General features: G+C 43.7%; 2 protein-coding genes across 6 annotated transcripts in view; one reads left to right on the plus strand and one right to left on the minus strand.

Moving 5' to 3' along the window:
• Positions 1 to 22,939, minus strand: part of LAG3 (lymphocyte activating 3) — a 177,945-nt gene that overhangs the window by 115,421 nt on the left and 39,585 nt on the right. The gene's annotated exons all lie outside the window — the stretch shown is intronic.
• Positions 7,565 to 22,401, plus strand: ING4 (inhibitor of growth family member 4). Of its 4 annotated transcripts, XR_007903396.1 has the most exons (9): positions 7,565 to 7,662; positions 19,229 to 19,300; positions 19,495 to 19,661; positions 19,852 to 19,966; positions 20,291 to 20,399; positions 20,723 to 20,870; positions 21,263 to 21,324; positions 21,534 to 21,708; positions 21,802 to 22,401. XR_007903396.1 is itself a non-coding variant. In XM_051780846.1 (8 exons), the coding sequence occupies exons 1-8, from the start codon at positions 7,626 to 7,628 to the stop codon at positions 21,571 to 21,573; spliced, it is 750 nt and encodes a 249-aa protein (XP_051636806.1). In that variant the 5' UTR covers positions 7,565 to 7,625; the 3' UTR covers positions 21,574 to 22,401. The 4 variants fall into 4 exon arrangements, 3 of the variants coding, with proteins under 3 accessions (XP_051636806.1, XP_051636808.1, XP_051636807.1); XM_051780846.1 differs by having other exon boundaries at positions 21,534 to 22,401; XM_051780848.1 differs by lacking the exon at positions 7,565 to 7,662 and adding an exon at positions 7,815 to 8,184 and having other exon boundaries at positions 21,534 to 22,401.

The raw sequence follows: 22,939 nt of genomic DNA on the forward strand, positions 1-22,939 counted from the left end.
AGCACCCTGCCCCTGTGACGTGTGTTCCTTCCCCCTGCACCAGACCACTGCACGAGCATCTTGCTGCCGTGAGTCCCGAGCAGCTGTGTGGGTGGATGCAAGGGCAGCACATCCCTGCCTTTGGGCAGTTTGCACAAGGAAAGCAAGGAGCTCTGCACCTGTGGAGCCTGTGGCAGAAACCTTTTTCTCTGTGTTTAGTCACCAGGGTTGGCTGTGAACAGTTGGAGTGTTTTGTAGATGTGTAGGTTAGGCTATAAGAAGCTGTCTGACTTGCCTCCTGCGCTTCACAGGTGACATTTCAATCCGTTTATCCTGTAGTGCGCACCAAGAACTAATGGGTATTTAAACTATGTGTTGACAAAATCTATTGGCTTGATTTTTGAGGCACTGGGACACAGAATCCCTTCCATTGGTAGCCTGCTGCAAGGGCTTCGTGTTCTTGCTGTTTAAATATTTCCGCCAGATTTCTCCTTGCTTTGGCTTCTGGTCACTAGTTCTGAATACATGCATCCTGCTGGTTCAGAGAGCCTGAGCACAGTGGTGCTTTTTCCCCTGGACTGGTATTTAAACACTCTAGTGTCTCTTCTCAGTCCACTTTTTAACAAGCTAAATAGATGAAACTCTGTAAACCTTCCACTGTAAGGGATTTCCTCCAGCCCATAAATTATTCTTGTCTTTTCTTTCTACATCTTGTCAAATTTTTCAGTATCTTATAAAAATGTTCCTTTTGGATTTGAGTGTTGGAAGCCCCAATGCCATGGACGAGGTCCCTTAGCCTTAAGTCTGCAGAGGATTGTGTTTGCCCAGTACTCACAGCGTTAAACGGGAGCTCACATTGGCTGCTTGTCTGGTGTGACTCCTCAGTCATCTGAAGTCTCGGCTTTCATGACAGTGTTTCCCCCTTTCTACAGGTATGGTCTGAGCTCTTATTTCCTAGATGCTTCACGTGAGGCTGTGTCCAAGTCCAGTTTGTGTGAATGGACCTGGCTGAGTGATGGACCAGGCTACTCACTGCTTTCCCAGTTCTGTGACCCACAAAATGTATCAGTTATTTTTTACTTTTAGATCCGGGTTGAAATGCTGCATTGCATATGACCTACGCTAACTTGAAAAGCATCACTGAGTGCAACTTTTTATTAGCTTGTTTTTGAGACTTGCAGGCTAGGCATTTCTTAATCCTCTTAGTATGTGATTATGTACAGTAAATCTTTCTGACTTATGGTGCTAGGTCAATGCCTTATAAAAATTTAAGTATGTTGCACCTATGCAGTCCCCTTTGTTAAACCAAATGTATAATGATGGCATCTAAGAATGAAATTAGGGTTTGGTTTTTTCTTTTCTTATTTTACTACAAAATCTCTTATTTCATAAAATCCTTGGGTTATAGACTTTATTTTTTCATTCACTAATTCTTCATCTCAACAGCTTTTCCATAATTTTAACACTGAGTCATTTCATTTGCCTTTTGGGAATACTGCCGTGAGTGTCTTAAGGTATTTCTCTAATATCCCAACTTTAATTAAAATGAGAATCAATGGGCTAGAGAGCTTGTTAGTGAACTCCTTTAGGACTCCTGTTTCTTTGCTGACTTCAAATGCATATCCCTAGTAGAGGTTGTCTCATCTCCTACTTTGATACTAAGGTACTAGAGAGAAGTTGCTATTTTCATTTGACTGCCACATCCTATTCCTTTCTTTATATTTGTTGACTGATTTCCACTATTCTATGTCACTAGCATTTTCACCATTTTCATCTAGCATGGATTAGTACTATTAGTAAGATTTCTTTGTTAGTTTAAAAGAGAAAAAAATCCTGTTATGACTAGTTTTGCTAGCCACAAAGTTTTACTTATTTTATAATGTCTAACTTGTGTCAGTTGCTGTCTGACCTTCATCTTTTCCATCTGTTGTGTTTCAGTTTGATTTTCTTTAAATTGTTTCTTGCTCACAGACTTCTCACTGAACCCAGGATGAGCTTTTACCAAAAGGTTTTCTCTTTTTCATTGTGAATTTAGGGCCTTTTTGGCCACATGGAAGATTTTCCTCACAGGAGAGTTTAATTCACATTTCTCTGCCTTATTTCTTTTTTTTTTCCTCATGGACAACTCAGTTTATAGTTTTGCTCACCCTGGAAGTTAGCACAGACTCAGCACAAGTTTATTACTACTTGTGGCTCTCTTCTCCATGTCCATATTTGATATGAACAGGACAAAACTGCCAGTTTCACTCAAGTTATCTCATATGCATCACCTTGAAGTCTGAAAAATTGACTTGGCTTGGGTGCAGTGTCTTGTATTAAGTTGGGAAGGTTTTAAAAGTCGGAATTATACTTTGCCGACTGGTTGAATTCCCGGGGGAATGGCTCACAAGTTAAAATTCCTTGCAGACATTTTTTGGTTTATATGTTAAAGGTGCTTGAAATTGCCTTTCCAGGCCCCTGGTTTGCTGTGTTGTTTTCTCATGTCTGCTATCCTTCCCCTTCTTGGAATCTGCTACCTACCATGGGGATCCATATGTATTTAAGACTGTACAATTCCTGTGTTACCAGTCATTTCAAAGATATTATTCCTTGTGTGTTTGCAGCTTGTTGCTGTACCTATAGCTTTTACTGTTGCCCAGGAAGAACCTAATTATTTCTTACTAAGGGACTTCCCATTGAGTTTCAGAAATGCCACTTTATTCCAGGCCTCTTTTTTTCTTATCAATGAGAATGTCCTCTGTTTACCCTGAGTCCTGTTGCTGATGTGGAAATAATTGGAGATACCTTACTCTCATTATCTTTGTCACTTATTTGAGTTTGGATTAGATCTTTGGATTCCCAAGGTTGTTTAACATTGTCAAAGTGCTTCAGGTGGTTTAAAAAGGAGAGTTGCTACCTGTGAGACACAAAATCTAACAACTTGTACAAAATCCTTCCCTGTTGAGATGCAGCCTGAGGTTCTGCAGCTTTTCAGCTTTGTGCACTCAAGCCAACGATGGTTCAACTATTTACCTCCCACTCACTAGTGGAAGACTCTCTTAACAAGATCCTATGGTCCTTCCTCTTAGCTCCCTGAATTCTTTGACCCTGCATTTTCATTGTGATGCCAATGCATTTGTTTCTGTATGTCTTATCCAAGAAGACTTGACAATGACTCTGCAGTTCTGTTAGGTTGCATCTTGTGTCTTTGCTGGAAGGCAGTAGCACTTTTTCTTCTTGTCCTTTTCTGAGCTGATTGTCTGTTCTTAGCTGGATTTTACAAATTATCATTGCTTTAAAAGGAAACATCATGTAGGCTGGAAATCATTTAGAAAAGTCACCCACAAACAGTAACTGAATCTTAGCTGTGACTAATGATAGTATTGCTGGTCTATAATTCAGTTAAATCTTCAAGAAAGATTTAAGACTTTCATAATTTAAAGCTTTATGGTTAATCAACCATATCCTTTATTAGAGTTTTTCTGTTGGTTATCACTGCCATTAAAACTGCCATTCTGTTTTACTACTATATTTTTTTTTAATCCATAGGGTCTTGTTATGCCTTTGTTCAGTACATTAAAGTCTTCTTCTATAAGAAGTCTTTCTTCTTCTGTAATGAATTATAGACCATGATCAAGTCACTGCATTCATTCTTCCAAACAGCTAAATTAAATTGAGCTGGTTTAGGTGTCTCACATTAAGGCTTGGCTCCATCATGTATTTCTTACCTGTTGCCCTTTCAGTTACCAGGTTGTGCAGTGTTCACTTCAAGTCTTGCTACATTAGACCTAGATGGTTATCTTGAGCCACCAAACTTACAATGCCATACAAGGATGTCTAGTTCTTTTAATGAGATCTTTTTCTTTAAATTCAAACCAAGAGCATTATGCTTCTTTTCTTAGCTGAGTGCAACCCCTATCAATTACACTGTGATTTTGCCACGTCAGTGTTAGGTTAACTGCCTTACAGCAACCTGGATGAGCCCATTTGCTTTTCAAATACTTTTAAAGTATTTGCTGGTCTTCTGGAACACATTCAGAGCTTCAAAGTTGTTTGGAAAAGAAAGCCCATTGCTTCCATCTGCTTGCCAGATAATTCTTTTCAAATTACAGATTGTCAGTTTCTAGCTATGCAACTTTTAGGATGTTTTATTTAATGGGTAGAACTAAAGATCTTCCTAAATCTTATTGGCAATAGGTAATATTTCATTACCTCACAGATATGTCTACATCATCCAACTTTCTTCCTAATATAGAATATAATTATGAGATTCTGCCTGTCTTCTATATTTTTATTGATTATTTTATCATCTTTATATCATCTAAAGGATATATATCATGTTTAGGATTTTCTTCTAATATTTTGCAGGTAATGTACCTGAAAGCTGCCCAAGTTTACTAGTGCAGTTTCAGAACATAGAATGAAATTGCTCTGTACACTTTCTTAACTACAAGATAGGTACCTGTTCAGTCGTCATTTCAGGTACAACAGATTAAATTTGTGTGCATGGTTTCTTGTTTCTGTGTAGTAGAACACCAAAGTACTAGAGAGATGTAGTAACTTGGTCCAACAAACATTTCGATTTCATGTAGTGTCTGTGTAATGAATGGAAAAAAAAATGGAAGAAATCGTGACACCAAAGAACTAGAGTCTATGCCTAGTTTTGCTGCTGAATTAGGATATGTTATTGAAACATGGATACAGGTATAATCTGTGGCCTTTGGCATACTCTTTCATTTGTAAAGCTGATTAACCACCTTGCGGGCAAGTGCTGCAGATCAATCCTTTGCTATTTTTGAGAATGAAGTGTGGGTACATCCAGTGTTTCCTGAAAACAGGAAATGCAGAGCAGGGACCTCTGAACTGAGAATGTTAAAGAGTGAGAAGAGCCGAATGTACTTCTACAGCAAAAAGGGAACCAAACAAGAGTGTGAAGCTATAGGCCCTCCTGTTGGGTGACGCATAAGGATCCCTCTCAAGCACTGGCCTTCACCTCCTAGTCCTTGGACAACGTTTAAGAGGTCTCTAAGGTAACTGAAAAGCTGGAGGCTTGAATTTGGTATGCAGATGTTTACATTTCCAAGGGAAAACACAGGCATCTGTAGATCAATAAAGGTTGAGAACCACTGCTGCAGACTGCTTCCGTAGGCCGCTCAGCTCCCCGGTGTGAGGTGCGCAGGCCTTCTGGGCAGCACGCCTGCTCATCCCACAGGCCCTCCCTCCAACCAACCAGGAGGAGGTACCTGTGGGTTTAACAACAGGATGTAATTGTGGTAGCAAACTGGGGTGAGGGGGAGGAGTGTGATAACCACCAGGGTTAGCGTCTGTGGCTTTGTTGCTACAGCAGGATCAGGGAATGAGGCTGGGTGAGGGTTAGACATAAATAGCCGTGGACTCTGGAGCGTATTTGAGTGGGGGAAGCACCTTCTTGTAAAATCATCTGTGCCCCTGCCAGGACTCTGACTTGCAGAAGTGTTTCCTCTAAAAAATATTACACCCCTGGCCAATAACTACCGTGGTAACACTCCCTCTGCAGGTGAGGATGCTTCTGGAACCCTGAGCAATGCACTTCTCTATGCTTTGACTTTCTAAGAAAGCAAAAATAGCAAATTTTCTAGATTCAGAACTCAGGAACTAGTTTGTGCTGGCTTGCTATTTTCTACTGCTGTGAGACCACCCAGGCACACAAAACTGCCTCTCCCCTGTTTTCCAACTTCACAGTGGCAGTTCATGAAGTTAAAAACATATTTGTACATTTTACTAAGATTTACCATTTAGATTTTAGGCAAGTGTCTCCTCTTTCCCTTGTAGTTTGTATCTGCAGTGCAGAGGTCCTTCTGGCAAGAAGTCCAGACGGAGCTTGTCTCTCCACTTCAGTGGTCTAGTATTTTGACACATTCCTAGCCTTGGCTTGGAGGGTAAGATGGATTCCCAGGTGGTCTCTTAACCAAATTAGTGATGTCTGAGAATGTCTAATTCTTAACATCAGCTCCATTTAGCCTGGTAGCCCCAGGCAGGATGCATTTGGGGGATTCTGGTTTAGGGAGCAGGGTTTTTTTTATGTAACAGCCACATCCTTCCCCTTAATTAAGAGTGTAAGGCAATTTATACAAGAATTTTGAAGTACTTTAAAGTGAGGCTTAACAATAATGTTCAGCTAACTGAAGCCAGCTGCTTCATATGAGAACTGAAAAGACTGAGAAATGTGTTTTGAATAATTAAAAATGTCATAAATAACTTAAATGACTGTAGGAATAGGAATGGAAAACCACCATCTTCAGAACACAGAGGATCTCTGAATTAACCAAATAACAACAAGAGGGTTGATAGTTCAAACAGCTGTAATTCATTTATATAACAGCTCCTCGGTCTTGCAGTGGAGGCTGCTGGAAGACTTAATCCCAGTATATCCACATAAATAAAGGCAGGGTGTCTTGGAAGATCTTTGGGAAGAAAGAGGAAAAAAACCCAAATTTAGTCACTCCTCGTGGCCAGAATGTGGGAGCACTCAGTCCTGAGCAGTGACTGTCATTGTACAGACTGTCTGGAAAAAAAAAATGGTGGCGGTGAGTACCCAGCGGAAAGGTGGATGAAATGTAGTATTTGCCAAACAAAACCAGTGCCTCCTAAACTGTAGAGGATTCTAGATTAACGCTGACCTCTTCAAACATCAATCCTGCGTATCCTAGACCCTAAGGATCAAAAGAAGTATGATAATTTTGTCTCAGTTCCTTCATAATCACGCATGACCTCACCCTCTTAACCCAGCACAATGCCACACTGTGCATGTAGCAAAGGACAGCGGGGGAAGCTCCTGAACTCCATGGCACGAGGATCTCTGACCCAGAAGTGACTTGTGGTGTGTGGTCACTAAGGTGGTACTGGCAAGAGGAAGGAAAAGAGAAAACGGTCTTAACTTCATTCCGTTCTTTAGCTGTGTTGTACCATAAGCCTTTCACAGCAAAGACTGTCTCATTTATGACACAGCAGCAGCTGCTCCTCACTGGGGAATTCCATGGTGAATGGAAACCAATAGTAACACGTCAACAGCACTTCCTCGCTCAGAGCACAGGATGGGTAAGGTTGGGAGGGGCTACAGTGGCTCATCTGGTCCAACCTCCCTTCTCAAGCAGGGTCATCTAGAGCACATGGAACGGGATTGCGTCCAGCCGGTTCTGGAATATCTCCAGTGAGGGAAACTCCACAACCTCCGTGGGCAACCTGTTCCAATGCTCGGTCACTGCACAGTAAGGAAGTTCTTCCTCATGTTCAGGTGGAACCTCCTGTGCAACAGTTTCTGCCCTTTGCCTCTCGTCCTATTGCTCGGCACCACTGAGAAGAGCCTGCATCCATCCTCTCCCCCTCCCTTCCCCCCTGCCCCGCTTTAGGTATTTATACACGTTGATGAGGTCCCCTCTCAGTCGCCTCTTTTCAAGGCTAAACAGGCGCAGCTCCTTTCCCCCGTAGGAGCGATGCTCCACTCCCCCCATCGCCCCGTTCACCTCTCGCGGTGCCCGCCCGGGGCCGACCCACAGACCCGAAATGGCGGCGGGGGCGGGCGGAAGTGCCCGGCGGGACGGGCGGAAGCGGCTTCGCGGCCGGGCAGAGCCGCTTCCGGGGGGCGCGCGCGTCCGGTTGGTGGCGGAAGCGCCGTGCGCGGGGCCAAGATGGCGGCGGGGATGTACCTGGAGCACTACCTGGACAGTAAGAGCCGCGGGGCGGGGCCGCGGCCGCGCCGGAGCCGGCCCGGCAGGGGCACGGACGGGCCGAGGGGCGGGGCCCCGCGGGGGCCGAGCGCTTGGCCGGGGCGCCCGCGGGCTCTCCCAGCGCCTCGGGCGCAGCCCGGCCCGGCCCGGCCGTCGGTCGGCCGGTCCCCGGGCCGTGCGGGCAGCCCCTCCGCCGTGGGGCAGGGCTCGGCTGCGGCTGCTGCGGGAGCCCCGACACCGCGGCCGATTCGTCCCTGGAGAAAGGAACCCAGTGCTGCTCCAGCCCCTCGCGGGAGCGGGAGCTGGACTGTCAGTGGTTTCCCGGGATAAACGTCAGCAGCAGGGCTGGGGGAGTCAGCCAGAGATAGCTTTTGGATCTATGGGACGGTGGTCTCGGTAGCTTCCTTCGCTATCCATTTACAATCAGCCCTGGTTTTGTGGCCGAAGAGGAGCTGTGTAAATGCTGATGGAGTTGGTAACGTTATCGGGGAGCCCTCCTTTGATACCGTCCTGCCTTAAGGTGCTCAGAACTTTGTCAAACTCTGCCCTTTGGGGATAAGACTTGCAGTGCCTGTTTTACCCCCGTGTTCTTAAAACAGCCGAGTAAACTAATCAGAGGAGTTGTTTCTCGAGGAAGAGACTATTGTGTTAAGATCCAGTAACGTGTTCTTTCATGAATGCTGTTTGCACATTTTCCTGCTGATCTGGTGTCACTGGAGACAGGGTAGCACAGTGATGGGGTGATGTGTTTACAGTGTAGGAGTTCTGGTAACGTGTCTTTTACTTCACTCTGTCTGGCCAAGTTAAATCTCTCATTCTGTATTTGTGTATGCTTGGAAACACTGGAGCTTGGCTCTTCAGAAATTTTGCTACACCGGGTTTCTTCCAGCACAGAGCTAATAAGGTGTTTATTTGAAGACAAGAGGTCTCATTCCTTGTGTCTTCAGTGCTCCCTTTGCCATTAGGAAAGGAAACCTCTTGTAAATTAAATTAAGAAAGTTTAAGAACCATAATAAATTTCAGAGAAAGCTGGAATTGAACAGACAAGGATCTAGGAACTGCAAGGAAGGAGGATGCAAAAGCCAGGAAAAAGAGCTGGATGAGAAAGTAGATTGTGAGAGAGAAGCAAAGATTTATCTTCTCGTGCTTTTCTCATTCCACTGTAGAAGACTACAAGTGACTGAGGCTCCTCAGTGGGGAGGACAAGGGCTAGACAAGAGGAGAAAGAAGCAGGTGGATAAGCAGTAAGTGCATGGGGAGGCTGCAGGGTTTTCCTAATTGGAGGGCATTATATTTGGTATGAGCTGCAGTCAAGATAAAGGAGTGAAAGGTTGGGATTTGCAGTTGGTAGGCAGAGATGAGCAGGATGCAGTGCTGAGTGTGGAGGGGTGTGGTAGATACCAAGCTGGAGAAAAAGGAAGCTGTAGACGGTCTTGGTGGCTGGAAAGTGTTCCCACCAAAGTCAAACACCTCTGGATCTCCTTGTCACTTCCAACTAAAGTTTACCCTCCCCTGGAAACTCCTCTTTTTCTCTAGTACAGGCATGCAGAGAAAATGATACACTTATTTTCCTCTCTCAGCTGAGATTTATGGTCCTGCAGTTGAATTAGAGATTCTCCATTAGTATTGTGGTGTCAGTGTTACTTAAAAACAGAAAGCAACAGGCACAATCTAAAAGTCCTGGCTACAAAGATGTTAGAAAGAACAAAACAGTTTTTGCAGCAATGGTTTAGCCTGGTTTGCTTACCCGTAAAGCTCTAAAGGCTTTTTTCAGTTTCTGGTGCAATATTACTTTCCTCTGTTTGCTAATTGTGCTGTGCTTAATTAAGCTATGCTTAACCTGCAGTTTCTCTCAGAAAATCATGTTATATGAATTGTAATACTTACAGTCAAAGAGCATCCATCTCGTTTTTCAGTAAGTTAATCTGCTGATAGGCTTTCCTGTCATGCTTTTGTGACTTGTGTCTGTAGTTAATTTTCACAGTTTCAGTATTTAGTCATTGGACCTTTAACACCTCTTACCTGCCATGTTAAAGTGTCCCCTTATTAAAAGTTTATTCCCTGTGTAGATTGTAGTTGATTAAATCTTAACCTTCTTTCTGCTAACTTAGAAAAAAAATTACCTGGGATAACATTTTTCAGTTTTCTGATTACCTATATTGTTCTTGTCCCAGCCTGCTCTAATCTTTTTACATTCTGCTTGAACTTCTGACTCTGTGAAAATGCATAATCTTTTAATAGTGAGTCTTCTTCATGATACTGACTGAGCAACAGCATTTGGTTCCCTCCTTGCTACTTCCTTTTTCTTTTTTAAAAATTATTTGGGTATTTTAAACGCATTCAGTTCAGTTTTAAGGTAGTTCACTAATGTCCCAAAACTTCCTGAAATTTACTACAAACAAATAGTCCAGAACCTTTGGTCATCTCTTCTAAAGATGTCTAATTTACTTCTTCATTTACATTTGCATCTTGGAACTGAATTCTTTTAGTATTATAGTGCTATTGCAGATACAGTTTTCGATTGAATTTTTTTTCCTCCTCCCACAGAGATTCTCTTTCATGTGGTTTACTGGCTGAATCTGCTCAGGGAATGAATGGGGAGTGTGTGAAAAGAGGGCAGTTGTTTGTAGGGCCTCTTCATATCTTTGAAGAAAGGAAAGATGTATAAAGAATGAAGATCTTAGAAAGGAAAAAGGTGGCCTCCTGTTTGAGGCAATTGAGTACCACTCTGATAAATTGAGTTTGATGTTCTTATTTTGTGTTGTGAGTCACACTTTTTACAGGTTCTCCTTGCTTGGATTGTGCTTCCCTCAAATTATGAGTGAAAATTTGCAGTCAGGGGAGCAGATGTGCAGAATGCTCATAGCTGCAGCTAAAGTCTGCTTTGAACAGATAATTCTGAAAAGTCAGGCTATTCAAGAGGCAAGATTGTAATTAGCTGGCCTTCGTGACTTTAATCTCTTTGCCTCAGTAAATCTCTCGGCCTTCATTCTTTTGGTGAGGGAAGTGGGCCACTCCACTGTAGCATTGTGAAAACCTTTTAATGTCACGGTAATGAACACCTTGAAAAGCTGATTACCAAGTCAGTTTTCACGTTGGGCTCTGGGCCATGTGTGTGTGACTGTATCAAGCAAAGAGAATAAAATACTCAGTCACTTGGAATGGGAAACACCTTCCTTGAAACCTCGTGCAGTTTGGTAGTTAAATATGTTAAAATGCGCGAGCAGTCTGACAAAACTGCGCATACAGCTTCAGTTGCTTCAGTTCATGTATTTTGAGTCCTCTGCTTTGGACATCTAAGGTTCTTTTCCATTACATTTTTGTGGAATAGCCGAATGAAGAACTGTTCTCTTAGTAAAAGGTGTCTGGCTGGTTCTTAGGTCTGATATTTCAGTAGCTTTCCAAGTCTTTGCTGTAATTTGAACCCAGGTTTAGACCGAGGATTAGACATGCCTTTGCCTTTGCTCTAAGCTGTTAATTACAAAGCAGCTCTGTCTGAAATGTGTTATGCTCCTATAAGATGTTTTTTCAGCAGAAAAATGTGCACATTCCTTCTGTGCTGAACATCCTGAGAGAGGAACTCCTGTCTTGTCTACTCTGATCACCTTCATTCCTTCATCCTAATTACTGAAGCTGTCCTTTCAATGATTATGCTGAGCCAAAGGATTCAGGCAAGGGGAGAAGAGGAATGTGTCTTGTTCCAGTTGTCTTGTTCCAGTTTTCTTCCTCCCGAGTGGTTTTCCCCAGTTGCTGAAGTAAAGCGTAAAAATATTTCCATCACTTCAAATATTGTCCTCTTCCTGGTCTCTAAACTATTTTATGCCTGGTTTTGAGGGGAGAAAGCAAGATAATATAAGTGCTTTCCCTCAAGCCAGTAAAACAGTGCAGCTTTAGTAAGGGAAAAACTATGGGTGCAAAGGAGTTAGAGATATAGAAAGGAACGGGGGAAGAAAAGGAAGAAGGAAGAAAATAGTGGTTTGTGATTAAAAGACTGAATGTGCATGAAGACTCATTAGAGGAGCTTGTGCTTGCTTGAACTTGAGTTACTGTGCTTGGCTCAGTAACTTGGTTAGAAATACTGTAGTGGAGACTTGGAGGGGGAGAATGTGACTAATACAGATTTTCCAGAAGACGAGATGCAAACCCTGAGTTTTATTCATGTTTGGAGTTTTGGAGAGGATTGCAGGTCTCCTTTGTGAAAGACGTCATTGAAGCACACACATACTCAGAAAACAGTCCCAAATAATTTTCTACAAGTCTCTGTATGTGAACATGCCATGAGTGTAGGGACTGTTTTTGTAGTAGACGAACTGCTGTGCAACTAGGTGTATTTTGTACCATCAGTGCTTCCCTCTTTGCCCACCCAGGGGGTGCCAGAATGAAGTAAGTATTCTTAGTGACAACACACAAATGTATCTTTTATGGCAACAGAACCAAGGCATGTATGTTTCCTCAACAATAAAAAGTGTTTCGATCCTCCATCACCTGAAACCTCTGAGGAACTAAAGCCAGTATTTCATCTAAATTAGACCTAAATGCTTGGGGGAGTCATCAGTAGAGGGCAGGTAGCCTTGGTGAGCTTGAGACGCAGAGGGATGTCACTGGCCTGGCTGCTCCAGTGGCTGCTTGATACAGATTCCTCCATTGTCTTGGAGGCCACCAGTCAGGACTTGTTCCAGGAGCAGCCACTAGGACATAACCTGCCTCAGTGAAGAGGGTGATGGAGAAAACAGGCTTAGATGAGGAGACCTCAGCTGGTAAGTTAATGTGGTACTGTGTAGTCATTTTACTTTGTGTTTTCCCCCTTTTTAATACTGATTAGGAAGGCATCGAGCTTCCTTTGCTCCTCTATTTACATGTGTCAGTAGGCACATAAAGATGCACCAGTTCAGGGCTTGTCAATACTAGAAAACTTAAGCCGACACAAGCACAGAGCAACAGAAGCAGCATCTGCCCTTATGAAAGTCATCTTCTTTCTTCTACAACTGACATGGGAATGTCCTTTCATTCCTTGATAACTTTGGCTAACCCAGTAAAATAAGATTATTCTTCGGAAGAGCTACATCTGTCAGGATTTTCCTCTGTGTAGCTTCATCAAATGAGGGTGTGATGTGTATTGTCATCTTAATACTCTTAGAGGACATGGGTGTGATGTCGGAAATTGCTGTGGCAAGCCTTCGATTCCTTCCCACACCTGGCTGCATTCCAAATTCCCCAGCAGTTCTTTTATCTCTTGTTTTCCTGTCTTTACGGTTATCCCCTCCCCAGTGTACCATGCAGCCATACCCCCCTCCCTGCCTCTAAAGTTTCTCACATCGTACTTCAGAAATGCAAGTCTCTTAATAAATTTTTTCTATATTCAGCACTATTTCAGTGTAATGAAAGATGCATTTCACCTTTCTGAGACTTCAGATTAGTTGCATCTGTGATGCAGCACACTTCATCTGTGGAAAATTACAAAAGATATCATGCAGGGAGGAGAATTTGGTGATTCATAGGCAGCATTTGTTTCTGTGTGAAAGCTACTGGCACAGCCCACACTAAGCTGATACATTTAATGACCAGTTCATTTAGAATTGATTTTGTTGTTCATTGGTACTTTTGTTGGAGCTGATACAAGGTGACTTTACATGGCAAAGCATACTGTGTTTTCTCTGTATTTCTTCACTCACCCAACTGCAAATCCGATGTGATGGCAAACAGCCCTGTGAGCTCTTTGGTGGTTGTCCCTGCCTTTGGAGGTCTGTGACAGGCTGGAAATGTCAGGAGCGTTGCGAGTTTCATTTCTTGTGTTAGTCTTCCAAGCCCTCCAAGAAATCAAGGTTGATCTTTAAGATCCCCTTTCTGAGACTTAACAACATTGCCTGCTATCTTGGCTGTGGATGCTGTAGCACTGAGGTAGTGTAATAAGAAAATGACAGAAAGAGCCCTCCTTTCTCAGGAAAACAGTCCACGCTTTGGGGTAATATTGAGTCTCTGTAGCTGATGCATTGACTGTCATTGCTGACTAATTCCTGTTTCTTTGGACAGTGCCTGAAGGAGATGTGCTTGGGTGGACTCGTGCAGTGCACTGGCCCATAGCTTGGGATGTATGACATGGGCACAGAGTTCCTGGGTGCCTGTAACTAAATCAGTCTGCCACACCCGAGCACCCTCTCTGTAAAAATGTGGGTAGTATTATCCCTCACCAAGGTGTTGTGAGGATAATTGTACGGGTTAGGATGTGTACATTGCAGTAGGGCCGAGCCATGTATGAATAGAGGGAAAGGTATACATTATGCTCATGCAATAATTTCAGTAAACTGTGTAGGAGGATGATTAATTACTTGAGAGCACAGGACAGAGTAGAAGCATTAGTTTAAAAGGGTTGTACCATCTGAAAGGAGGGATATAAAAGACATCCTGCCCCTAATGAGGAAGCAAGGGAGCGCCTGAAGATTGCTGTAAGCCAGTTGTCATGCAGTAACTTCAAGTGCTACAAAATTATGAGAATCACAGAGTACAGAAAAGTCCAGTGTGCTTCCCCCACAAGAAACCAGTTGCTTTCCTCTCTTAGGGGGCACAGAACTTGCCCTCTCATTGTGGCAGTCCCTGACACAAGTAGGATTTTTTTTAATTACCTTCAGCAGTGTGGTGTCTAAAAGGTTTGCTGAAATATATACTGTTCAATAAAGCAACTGTGGTTATGTTTCAAAATGTATTTTCTTGGTTTTTAATAAATTTAAACATGCATGTAAACGTAGTGGGTAAACAGATGTCTCGGGAAAGGCACTGTGTGCTTGTATGGTCTTTGGTACTACTGATCATCTTTTAGGAATTTGTACAATACAAATGCATTGTTTGGCACAGTAAAGATGTGCTGTGGGGGATTGAAGCACAGTTGAAGTTATCAGGCTGTGTAGGCTCACTCTCTGCATGTTTGTGTCGGAGGTAACATCTGAGTTAAGTAGCTGAAGTTTAACTATCAGTTGCCTGCACCTGACACCTCACGTGTGCTTCTACAGAGAAGTAAATAAAATAATAATTATTGGAAAGAGAGTGGTGTTGAAGTCTGACTTTTGGAGAGTGCGTGTTTTTTAAGGGAGAAGACTGCATGGTAATGGATGCCCATGGAAGAATGAATGGGGAAAGGAGTGACAAGGAAAGAGGAGAATAAAAAAGACAGAAGAACAGGGGGAGTGAAGGGATAAGAACTGAGGAGAGGAAAGACTTTGTGGAGAGACTTTGGCTTGTGATCAGAAATGAAAACAAGGTAAGAAAAGGAAGGGGTGAGAAAAACTCATTGAGAGACCTGCCCCAATGATTTTCAGGGTAATTGTACTGTGAGAGGAATCAGTAGGGCTGCACATGGTTTCTCTGTGGATTTGTGCAGGTGGCTGCATTAGGAAGAACATTACCAGCAGGTCAAGGGAAATGATCCCGCCTCTCTACTGAGCTCTAGCGAGGCCACATCTGGAGTGCTGTGTCCAGTTCTGGGCTCCTCAGTACAAGAGAGACATGGAGCTCCTGGAGCAGGTCCAGTGGAGGGCAACAAAGATGATTAAGGGACTGGACCATCTCTGTTACGAGGAAAGGCTGAGGGAGCTGGGCCTGTTCAGCCTTGAGAAGAGATATCTGAGAGGGGACCTCATCAATGTCTCTAAGTATCTGCAGGGAGGGTGTCAAGAGAATGGATCTGTGCTCTTCTTGGTGATACTGAGTAATAGAACAAGAGGCAGTGGGCAGAAAGTGATGCACAGGAGGTTCCACCTGAGTATGAGGAAGAACTTCTTCACTACACAGGTGACTGAGCACTGGAAAAGCTTGCCAAGAGAGGTGGTGGAGTCTCCCTCACTAGAGATATTCTAGACCATCTGGACACAATCCTGTTCCATATACTCTAGGATGACCCTGCTTGAGCAGGGAGGTTGAACCAGATGAGCTACTGTGGTCCCTTCTAGCCTGACCCATTTTGTGATTCTGTGACACCGTTGCATTAATGCCAGCCCATGCTTTGGGCCAAGCTGCTGGCCTTGCTAGCATTTTCTTCCCTGGACATTTTCACCATCCTCCTCTTCCTCTCTTGCTGCTATGCCATTTGTGTGGAAAGAGACCCTCGTTATTCCTTATTTTTGTCTCCATTGTTGTGTATCAGAGACAGAGTGACTGCACTTCACTGCCCTCTTCTCTAGTGATCGAGGATGCCTCTAGGGTGTTTTTTCTTTACAATTATCAGTTTCAGAATCTGAGAATTATTTGGGTATTTTGTGATAGGTAGTATTTAGTCATGAAAGTTTTAGGTGAATCTTATTATAAGATGAAAGAGCAAATGAATTGTAAAGGAAAAAAGGAGAAATTCATGGGGAAATGAAATTACATAAATAACATGAGTTCTTTTAGAAGTACTGAGGAAAAGTGTGGCATTGGTAGGAATAAAAAATTGGAAACTTAAATCTTAGATTTTTCTTTTTTTAATGGGACTGTTAGGGTGGGGATGTCTAATACCCAGCACAGCATAGGTCAAGCAATTTCAGCATATGTTCTGACCCCTGTGATAAATTCTGTGATGCAGAGAATCACTTCTGTTTAAGGTTACACAAGAGCTTTGGAGTTAAGCTGAGGATAGTAGAAAACATCCCCATAGCTAGATTAAGCTATGTACCATAAAAATAGTTTGTCGTTCAGTTAAAACTTGCTTGGCTGCAGCTTTATCTTGTTATGCTTTTTGTTATTGCCAGACTCTCTCTGGATCATACTTAGTAATGTTGTGCTCAGCTTCCTTCCACTTTCAATTGAACAGATAAAGTATCTTTGTAACAGTTCTGATTATAAAGTCACTGTACTGTCACTTGTTTCATTTTCTCCCAGTTTATTGACAAAGCAGTTGCAGAATGTTGGTCCAGTAATAGATTTGCAGAGTGAAACATTCTGCTGGGGTTTTAGGAAATAATTTTGCTGGTTTTAGCAGGGAAGGAATTAAAATGACAGGGGTTTGTCTCGTCAGTCTCCGTGGAAGCTTGCTCAGCTAATGAGCATCTGGAAGGTCGTGGCTTCAGGAGATCATGGCTCTTAAGTGCTAAACTGGTAAATGGTGGTGCCTGTGCTGAGCCTCTGCTTGGCCAGAGTCAGAGCTGGGTGACACCTCTCCCCACACTGCCGGGAGCAAAGGGCTCTGCACACCTGGAGGCAGGTAACAAAGCAGGGGAGCCATTGGCCTGGCTGAGGGGCTGGCAGTGAGGGGAGCAGGCACTGGGCAGAGAGGGTCTCTGAAGGGTAGGTGGCACAGGCTGAGGAGACGAGGCTGGGCACGTAGAGGGAAAGGGAAGACAGGCACTGTCCAGACAAGGGCATGTGCTGGTGTTAGTGGTGGTGGCAGATATTTACAGTGACAGCTGTAAAAATTAGAATACAGTCCCTTTCAGGTTCTGTAGCAGAAACAAACTCCTGCTTGAGTTTCTCCTGCTGTGAGAACATCAGCATGAAATGTGACCGTCACCCTGTGTGGGGTTGTTCTGCCCACAGAACAGCATCCTGCTGGCTTTTGTCGTAGCTCAGGTGCTTGCTCTGTCTAAAGGTTTCTAGCCCTACCAAGGGAAAACTGACAGTACCTGGTGGAATTTGTGCTTTTACTGTCTGTCCTTTTCAGAGGAGAAAAAGAAATTACATTAATCTTTTTTAAAAACCACAAAGTCCAGAATTTAGAAGCTGTGATCTTCAGGATTAATAAACTCAATATAAATTCAGCATATTGTGTGCAGTACAAGAACAGATACTGTTTTCCTCTAGAGGATACCTGTCTTGTCTTCTGCAGGGGCTGCTTTGGAGAGGAATGAAAAGCAGCATGCTGCAGCATGACCCATGTTTCATTTGCTGTGTAAATTGAAAAGTTTAGAGTTGATGAGTCTGGGGATTGCAGGGAGGAAAAAGGCATGGTCTTGAGATCCCCAAGCTGGATTTTGTCCCTGCCATGAGCTTCCTCTGTAAGCAATATTAATTTTCAACGCTGTGTCCCCATCGTCTTCTGACATGCTTTTTTGAGCCATAGGGATGTAATCTGGTAGCTGACTGCTTAAACCTTGTGTGAAGTCTGTCATGCTGAACAAACATGGAAGTATCAAATTCAGGAATGTGCAGTCAGAATTTTGCCGCTTAGTAATTTTTTGAGAATTTGAATTTGCACTGTTAACTGTCCTTGAATGCAGGGGGGTGATGTGTATGTACTGTGGATTATGTATCTGGGTACTCGAGGACTCCTACTACCCGAGCATTTCTCAGGTAACTAAATTAGAAATGGCAACAGAAATCTGTTGAAGCAGCAACTTCATTACTCAGAAGGGTTCTGTGTGTAACTTATTATATTCTGTTTGTGCAAAAAAGTAAGTAAAAGGAACAGCTTCTGTGCTCAGCAAGGCCCGGAGCTGGTTTTACTTCTTATAGGAATTAATTTCACGGCCTGTGGATAGTACTTGTTAAAACCTTCCTCTTGCATACAGACCTTCCCAAACAGCTGGTTGCTTTTCAGGGAATTGAAAAAGCATTCATTGCTGTAGAAATATGTGCAGTGAAAATAGAGGCTGCTGCCTGGACTGATGTATTGGACAGCTTTGGTGATGGCCAGACACACCTTCAGTTGCACTCCTTGTGTTTTGGAGAGCAGGTTCAGGAAGCAGATATGCTTATGCTGGATTTCTGAAGAGCTTTTCCTACCACTTTTTTTTTTTTAACCTGCAAGAAAGATTTTTTTTTTTAATTACATATAAAGGTGACAATAATCAAGCTTGGATTTCAGGTTAATGCAGTAACACTAGATCTCATTGTGATTAGACAGGCATGGAAAAATGAGAATTGTTTTTATCGGCTTTGCCAGTTGAGCATCTGGTGATGCCTAGGGGGTGAGTGGCATAGTGCATTGAAAATTAATTGACTATCAACTTCACATTGCTCATTCAGAGCCGTACAAACGTTTATTATTCATGATGTGTGGCATCCTTCCAGGTTTTGGATGGACCGCACTGAGATGACGGTGCAGAAGGCACAAAAAGGAACACGTCACAGGGGGTTAAAACTGATATTCACTGCTCCCTGTCCCATCTCAGACTTGCTCTTTGGCTCTGCCCAAAGCATCTACCGTCCCCTATATGTAAAATGGATGCACTAAAACAAACTCACTTTTCGGTGAATTAGCATTTGATCAACTTTAATTTCTACATCCTTGTGTAGGAACAACTAAATGGCATTATTTACCAGCTGTTGTACTATTTTTTTCATTACTAAGTGGAGTTTTTGAATATGTTATAATGACTGACACTCATTACAAATTTTGAGTTTCTGCTTTCTTAATGTGGATCTTTCTGCATGGCAGCAGTTTTCTGCTAACTAATATGTATTCTAGAACTGTGCTCCCAGATTAAATCTATCACGTTTTTATAGTCTGTCTCCTCTGGAGCTGGCAACAAATGAGGCACGCTAATGTGCACCAGGGACATCATTAGAGGGGTATATGTGGTGTTATTGGTTAGCTTTGTTCCTGCCTTGGCATCATGGACATGAACCTGATTTCTCCATGTATTCTCCTTTCCCTGCAGGTATTGAGAACCTGCCATTTGAATTGCAGAGAAACTTCCAGCTCATGCGAGATCTGGATCAGAGGACAGAAGGTGAGACTTAAAGATGGTTTTGTTGCCAAGACAATAAGTATGTAGCTTGACCAGCTTTTCTTTGCTTTGCTTTAATCATGGGGATCTCCGGGCAGGGAAGAAAGCCTAAAGCTGCTCCACTCATTCAGTCTCTCTTACTGGAGGGCACTGTAGCATTGTGTATATTTACGTATTTAATGGTAAACTTGTTTCAGACCTCAAGTCGGAGATCGATAAGTTGGCCACAGAGTATATCAGCAATGCACGAACTTTGTCTTCAGAGGAAAAACTGGGGCTTCTCAAGCAAATCCAGGAGGCCTATGGGAAGTGCAAGGAGTTTGGGGACGACAAGGTTCAGCTGGCTATGCAGACCTACGAGATGGTATGAAGGGAAGTGTCTAGTGCTTATCGGGTGAAAGTCCAAACTAAAGCCCCTAGTCTTGAAAGGCCTTGATCTCTCATTTTTAGGCCCTGCCTGCTCTTTACTTCTTGGCTCTTTAGTGCAAGCCCCCTCTTCTTTGCCCTCCTGGGCTCTGTCCTGTGGTGACTCCTGGTCACTGTTGTCTTTGCAGGTTGATAAGCACATCCGGCGGCTGGACACAGACCTCGCTCGCTTTGAAGCAGACCTGAAGGAGAAGCAGATAGAGTCGAGTGACTATGACAGTTCTTCCAGCAAGGGCAAGAAGAGTGAGTACCACCACTGGGCTGCAGATTGATACAGGAGGCAGCCAAGTGACTATGGAAGTGGTGGGGATGAAGGCAGGCACTGGAATGGTACAGATCAAAGACTGTTGCGCTGGAATCTGAAGGACAGGTAAAAAGATGGTGACCTGTGAGCTTCTTGTGTGAGGATATTCAAGGCCACTAGATAAAATTAAGATGGAGTGCATGGCCCAAAGCCGATATACATTCCAAAGTAGGAATGTATTTTAGTGCTGGAGAGGTTGTCACCATGTCAAGTGTCTGTTTTGATGGGGTGACAGATGCAACACCTTTTTCTCTTCTTATCAGAGGGCCGAGCCCAGAAAGAGAAAAAAGCTGCCCGTGCTCGCTCTAAAGGGAAGAACTCTGATGAGGAAGCACCAAAAACTGCCCAAAAGAAATTGAAGCTCGTCCGCACGTAAGTGTTTTAAGAGACTTGCAGGAATCAGGAGCAGCACTAGAAATCAGACCAAGGAAGGCCCAGCCTGAGAAGGATAGCTGATCCCCACACAGACTAAAAGGGTTTATCTCCTGTCCCTTCTTGGGAAGCAAGAAGAAGGGAATCTTTTTAATTCTTTCAGGGGTGGGTTGAAGAGGAAAGCAGGTCACTTCACTGGAGTTGGGTGTATGTGCTTAAATAAGAGAAGCATCTGTCTCTGGCAAACAAGGACATTGTCTTTGGAGACATGAAGGGACTCAAAGCCAGTTATTTTGCTGACCTACTTTATTCCTGTCCTGCAGTAGCACAGAGTATGGGATGCCTTCAGTCACCTTCGGAAACGTGCACCCTTCGGATGTACTGGATATGCCCGTGGACCCCAATGAGCCTACTTACTGCCTCTGCCACCAGGTCTCCTATGGGGAGATGATTGGCTGCGACAACCCAGATGTAAGAGCCTGCACTTGATGGAAATGGGGGAGAAAGGCGTGGAGAGAAGGCTCTTGGATGGAAAGTCTTGTCCTGCTTGGGTGGGGCCTGATACAGCAAGCAATGGCAAGGAGACAGGGAGTTTGGGAAGGGCAAGGGCGTGGCATACCATGACCTGTTAAGTGCCTCTTTTGTCGGAGTTTTCCTTAAAATGTTTTCTTGCCCCTAAACTTAGCAAGGGACAAGGGGAGTTCTCCTTGCTAGCAGTGTGTAGATTGGGTGTGAGTCTTCATTCCCTGATTGCTGCTAGGGATTTAGGAGTTTGTGATCAAATGCTGGGAATCTCCAGTAGCCCAAAAGCAATGATTTCGAAAGAAAACTGCTCTTTAACTGACTGCTCTCCATCCCAACAGTGTTCCATTGAGTGGTTTCATTTTGCCTGTGTGGGTCTGACAACAAAACCAAGAGGGAAATGGTGAGTGAACAAGCAACCTGGAGGGCCCATTGGCCTTTGGAAAAGGGAGGTCATGGGTGGCAGATGGGAGAGTACACTTAAAAGACCTCATAAGAATGAAAAATTGAATTAAGGCTTTGTTGGAGACCTTGGAAAAGGTCTTTTGGGACTGTATGTTTGAGGTTCATGTCATGCCCTCAACGTTGGCTTTGTACTTCCCTTTCTAACAGGTTCTGCCCTCGCTGTTCGCAGGAGAGGAAGAAGAAGTAAATTCCCATGAAACCTCAGAACTGCTGCAGGAGCTCTCTTCCCCCTGCCAGGGCCTCGTCCCAGTTCCCCCAGCCCTTGGGGCCTTGGCTGAGGGGGAGTCTTGCCCTGTTTGTGGTTTGGGCCATCCCTGGAATGGTGTGTACCCTCACAGTGGTTCCTGTGTGTTCTGTATCCCGGGTTGCTTCCAAGTCCCTAAGGGAGGACTTCTCTGTGTACTATTCCAAACAGGTCTCTGAACCTCAAAGGGAATGAATGAGGGCACCAGGGTAGCCACCAGATTCCCAGGGATTCAGGTAGCCCCTGATTTTCCTTGGCTTTCCTTCAGCCTCCTCAGAGTTCATTGCCTGCTCTGTGCTTAGAGAACAAGGCTATGGGATGGGGGAAGGAAAGGAGGTAAGTCTTCAGCATTTTAGGTCATTGATTTTCCTGGATCTTTTTCAGGAGAGAGGGAGTAACCAGGTTACTTCTTAATCTAGTGGACTGGTTGAGAAACTGAAAACCTGATGTGCTCCCTGTCTTTAACCATTCCATTACTGGCATTGAGCAGCCTCTTTTGCTGGGGAGGGGAGGAGGCGGAGGGAGTGTTTAGAGCTAGCTTTGTCTCCCTTATTCCTGGGGTAACCCTGCTGGTCTGGGAAGCACATTATGGGAAGGAGGAAGAATTTCTAACCACATGGGGAGAAGTGGCTTGGTCTAGCCTGTCTTCCGTCTCCAAAATTCTGCCTTCCTTTTGTGCAGTGGTGCTTCTCCATTATGTTGATGGTGGAAAGTTTGGGGATCAGATCCCACTTGTATAAAACAGAATGAAATAAAATTCATTGAAACAAATATTGTGTTTGCCTTGCTGTTACCTCCAAAATAAATTGTGGCAATTGGTCTCTCTAGTTCTTTCTCTCTTAGCTCTGCTTTTATTGTAAATGATGAATGTGGTACAGATTTCTCATCTACCAATCCTAAATAGCATTAATAAGTGACATTCTGCATAAGTCAGGCTTTAAAATGTACCTAATGTACTTGCAAAAGGTTACTAAGCTTTCTAGTGAATGTGAAAAACATCTGCCCCATCAGTCGTGCCCTCACAAAAAGGTGGACATTTATTCACATTATTGTTTGATCATCTACTTCATCAGTTGCCTTCTCTTAAATGCGGAGGGCTGGAAGTTATTGAGGTCAACACTCCCTCTGGCTGTTGGGCAGCACAGCTGAGAAAATAAGCCATCAGGACAAGCCATGTGCCTCCAAGAATGTGGGTAGGTATTTCCAGATATCCTGATAACTTGCTCCCTAGTGGGTCACAGTCACCTTGTTACCAGAAATGTTGGGCTCCAAAACAATTACTGAAGATGTGTCTCTCTAGTGTCTGTAG

This window comes from Manacus candei, unplaced genomic scaffold (assembly GCF_025592945.1).
Source record: "Manacus candei isolate 608988 ecotype Guabito, Panama unplaced genomic scaffold, ASM2559294v1 h1tg000014l, whole genome shotgun sequence".
Lineage (NCBI taxonomy): Eukaryota > Metazoa > Chordata > Aves > Passeriformes > Pipridae > Manacus > Manacus candei.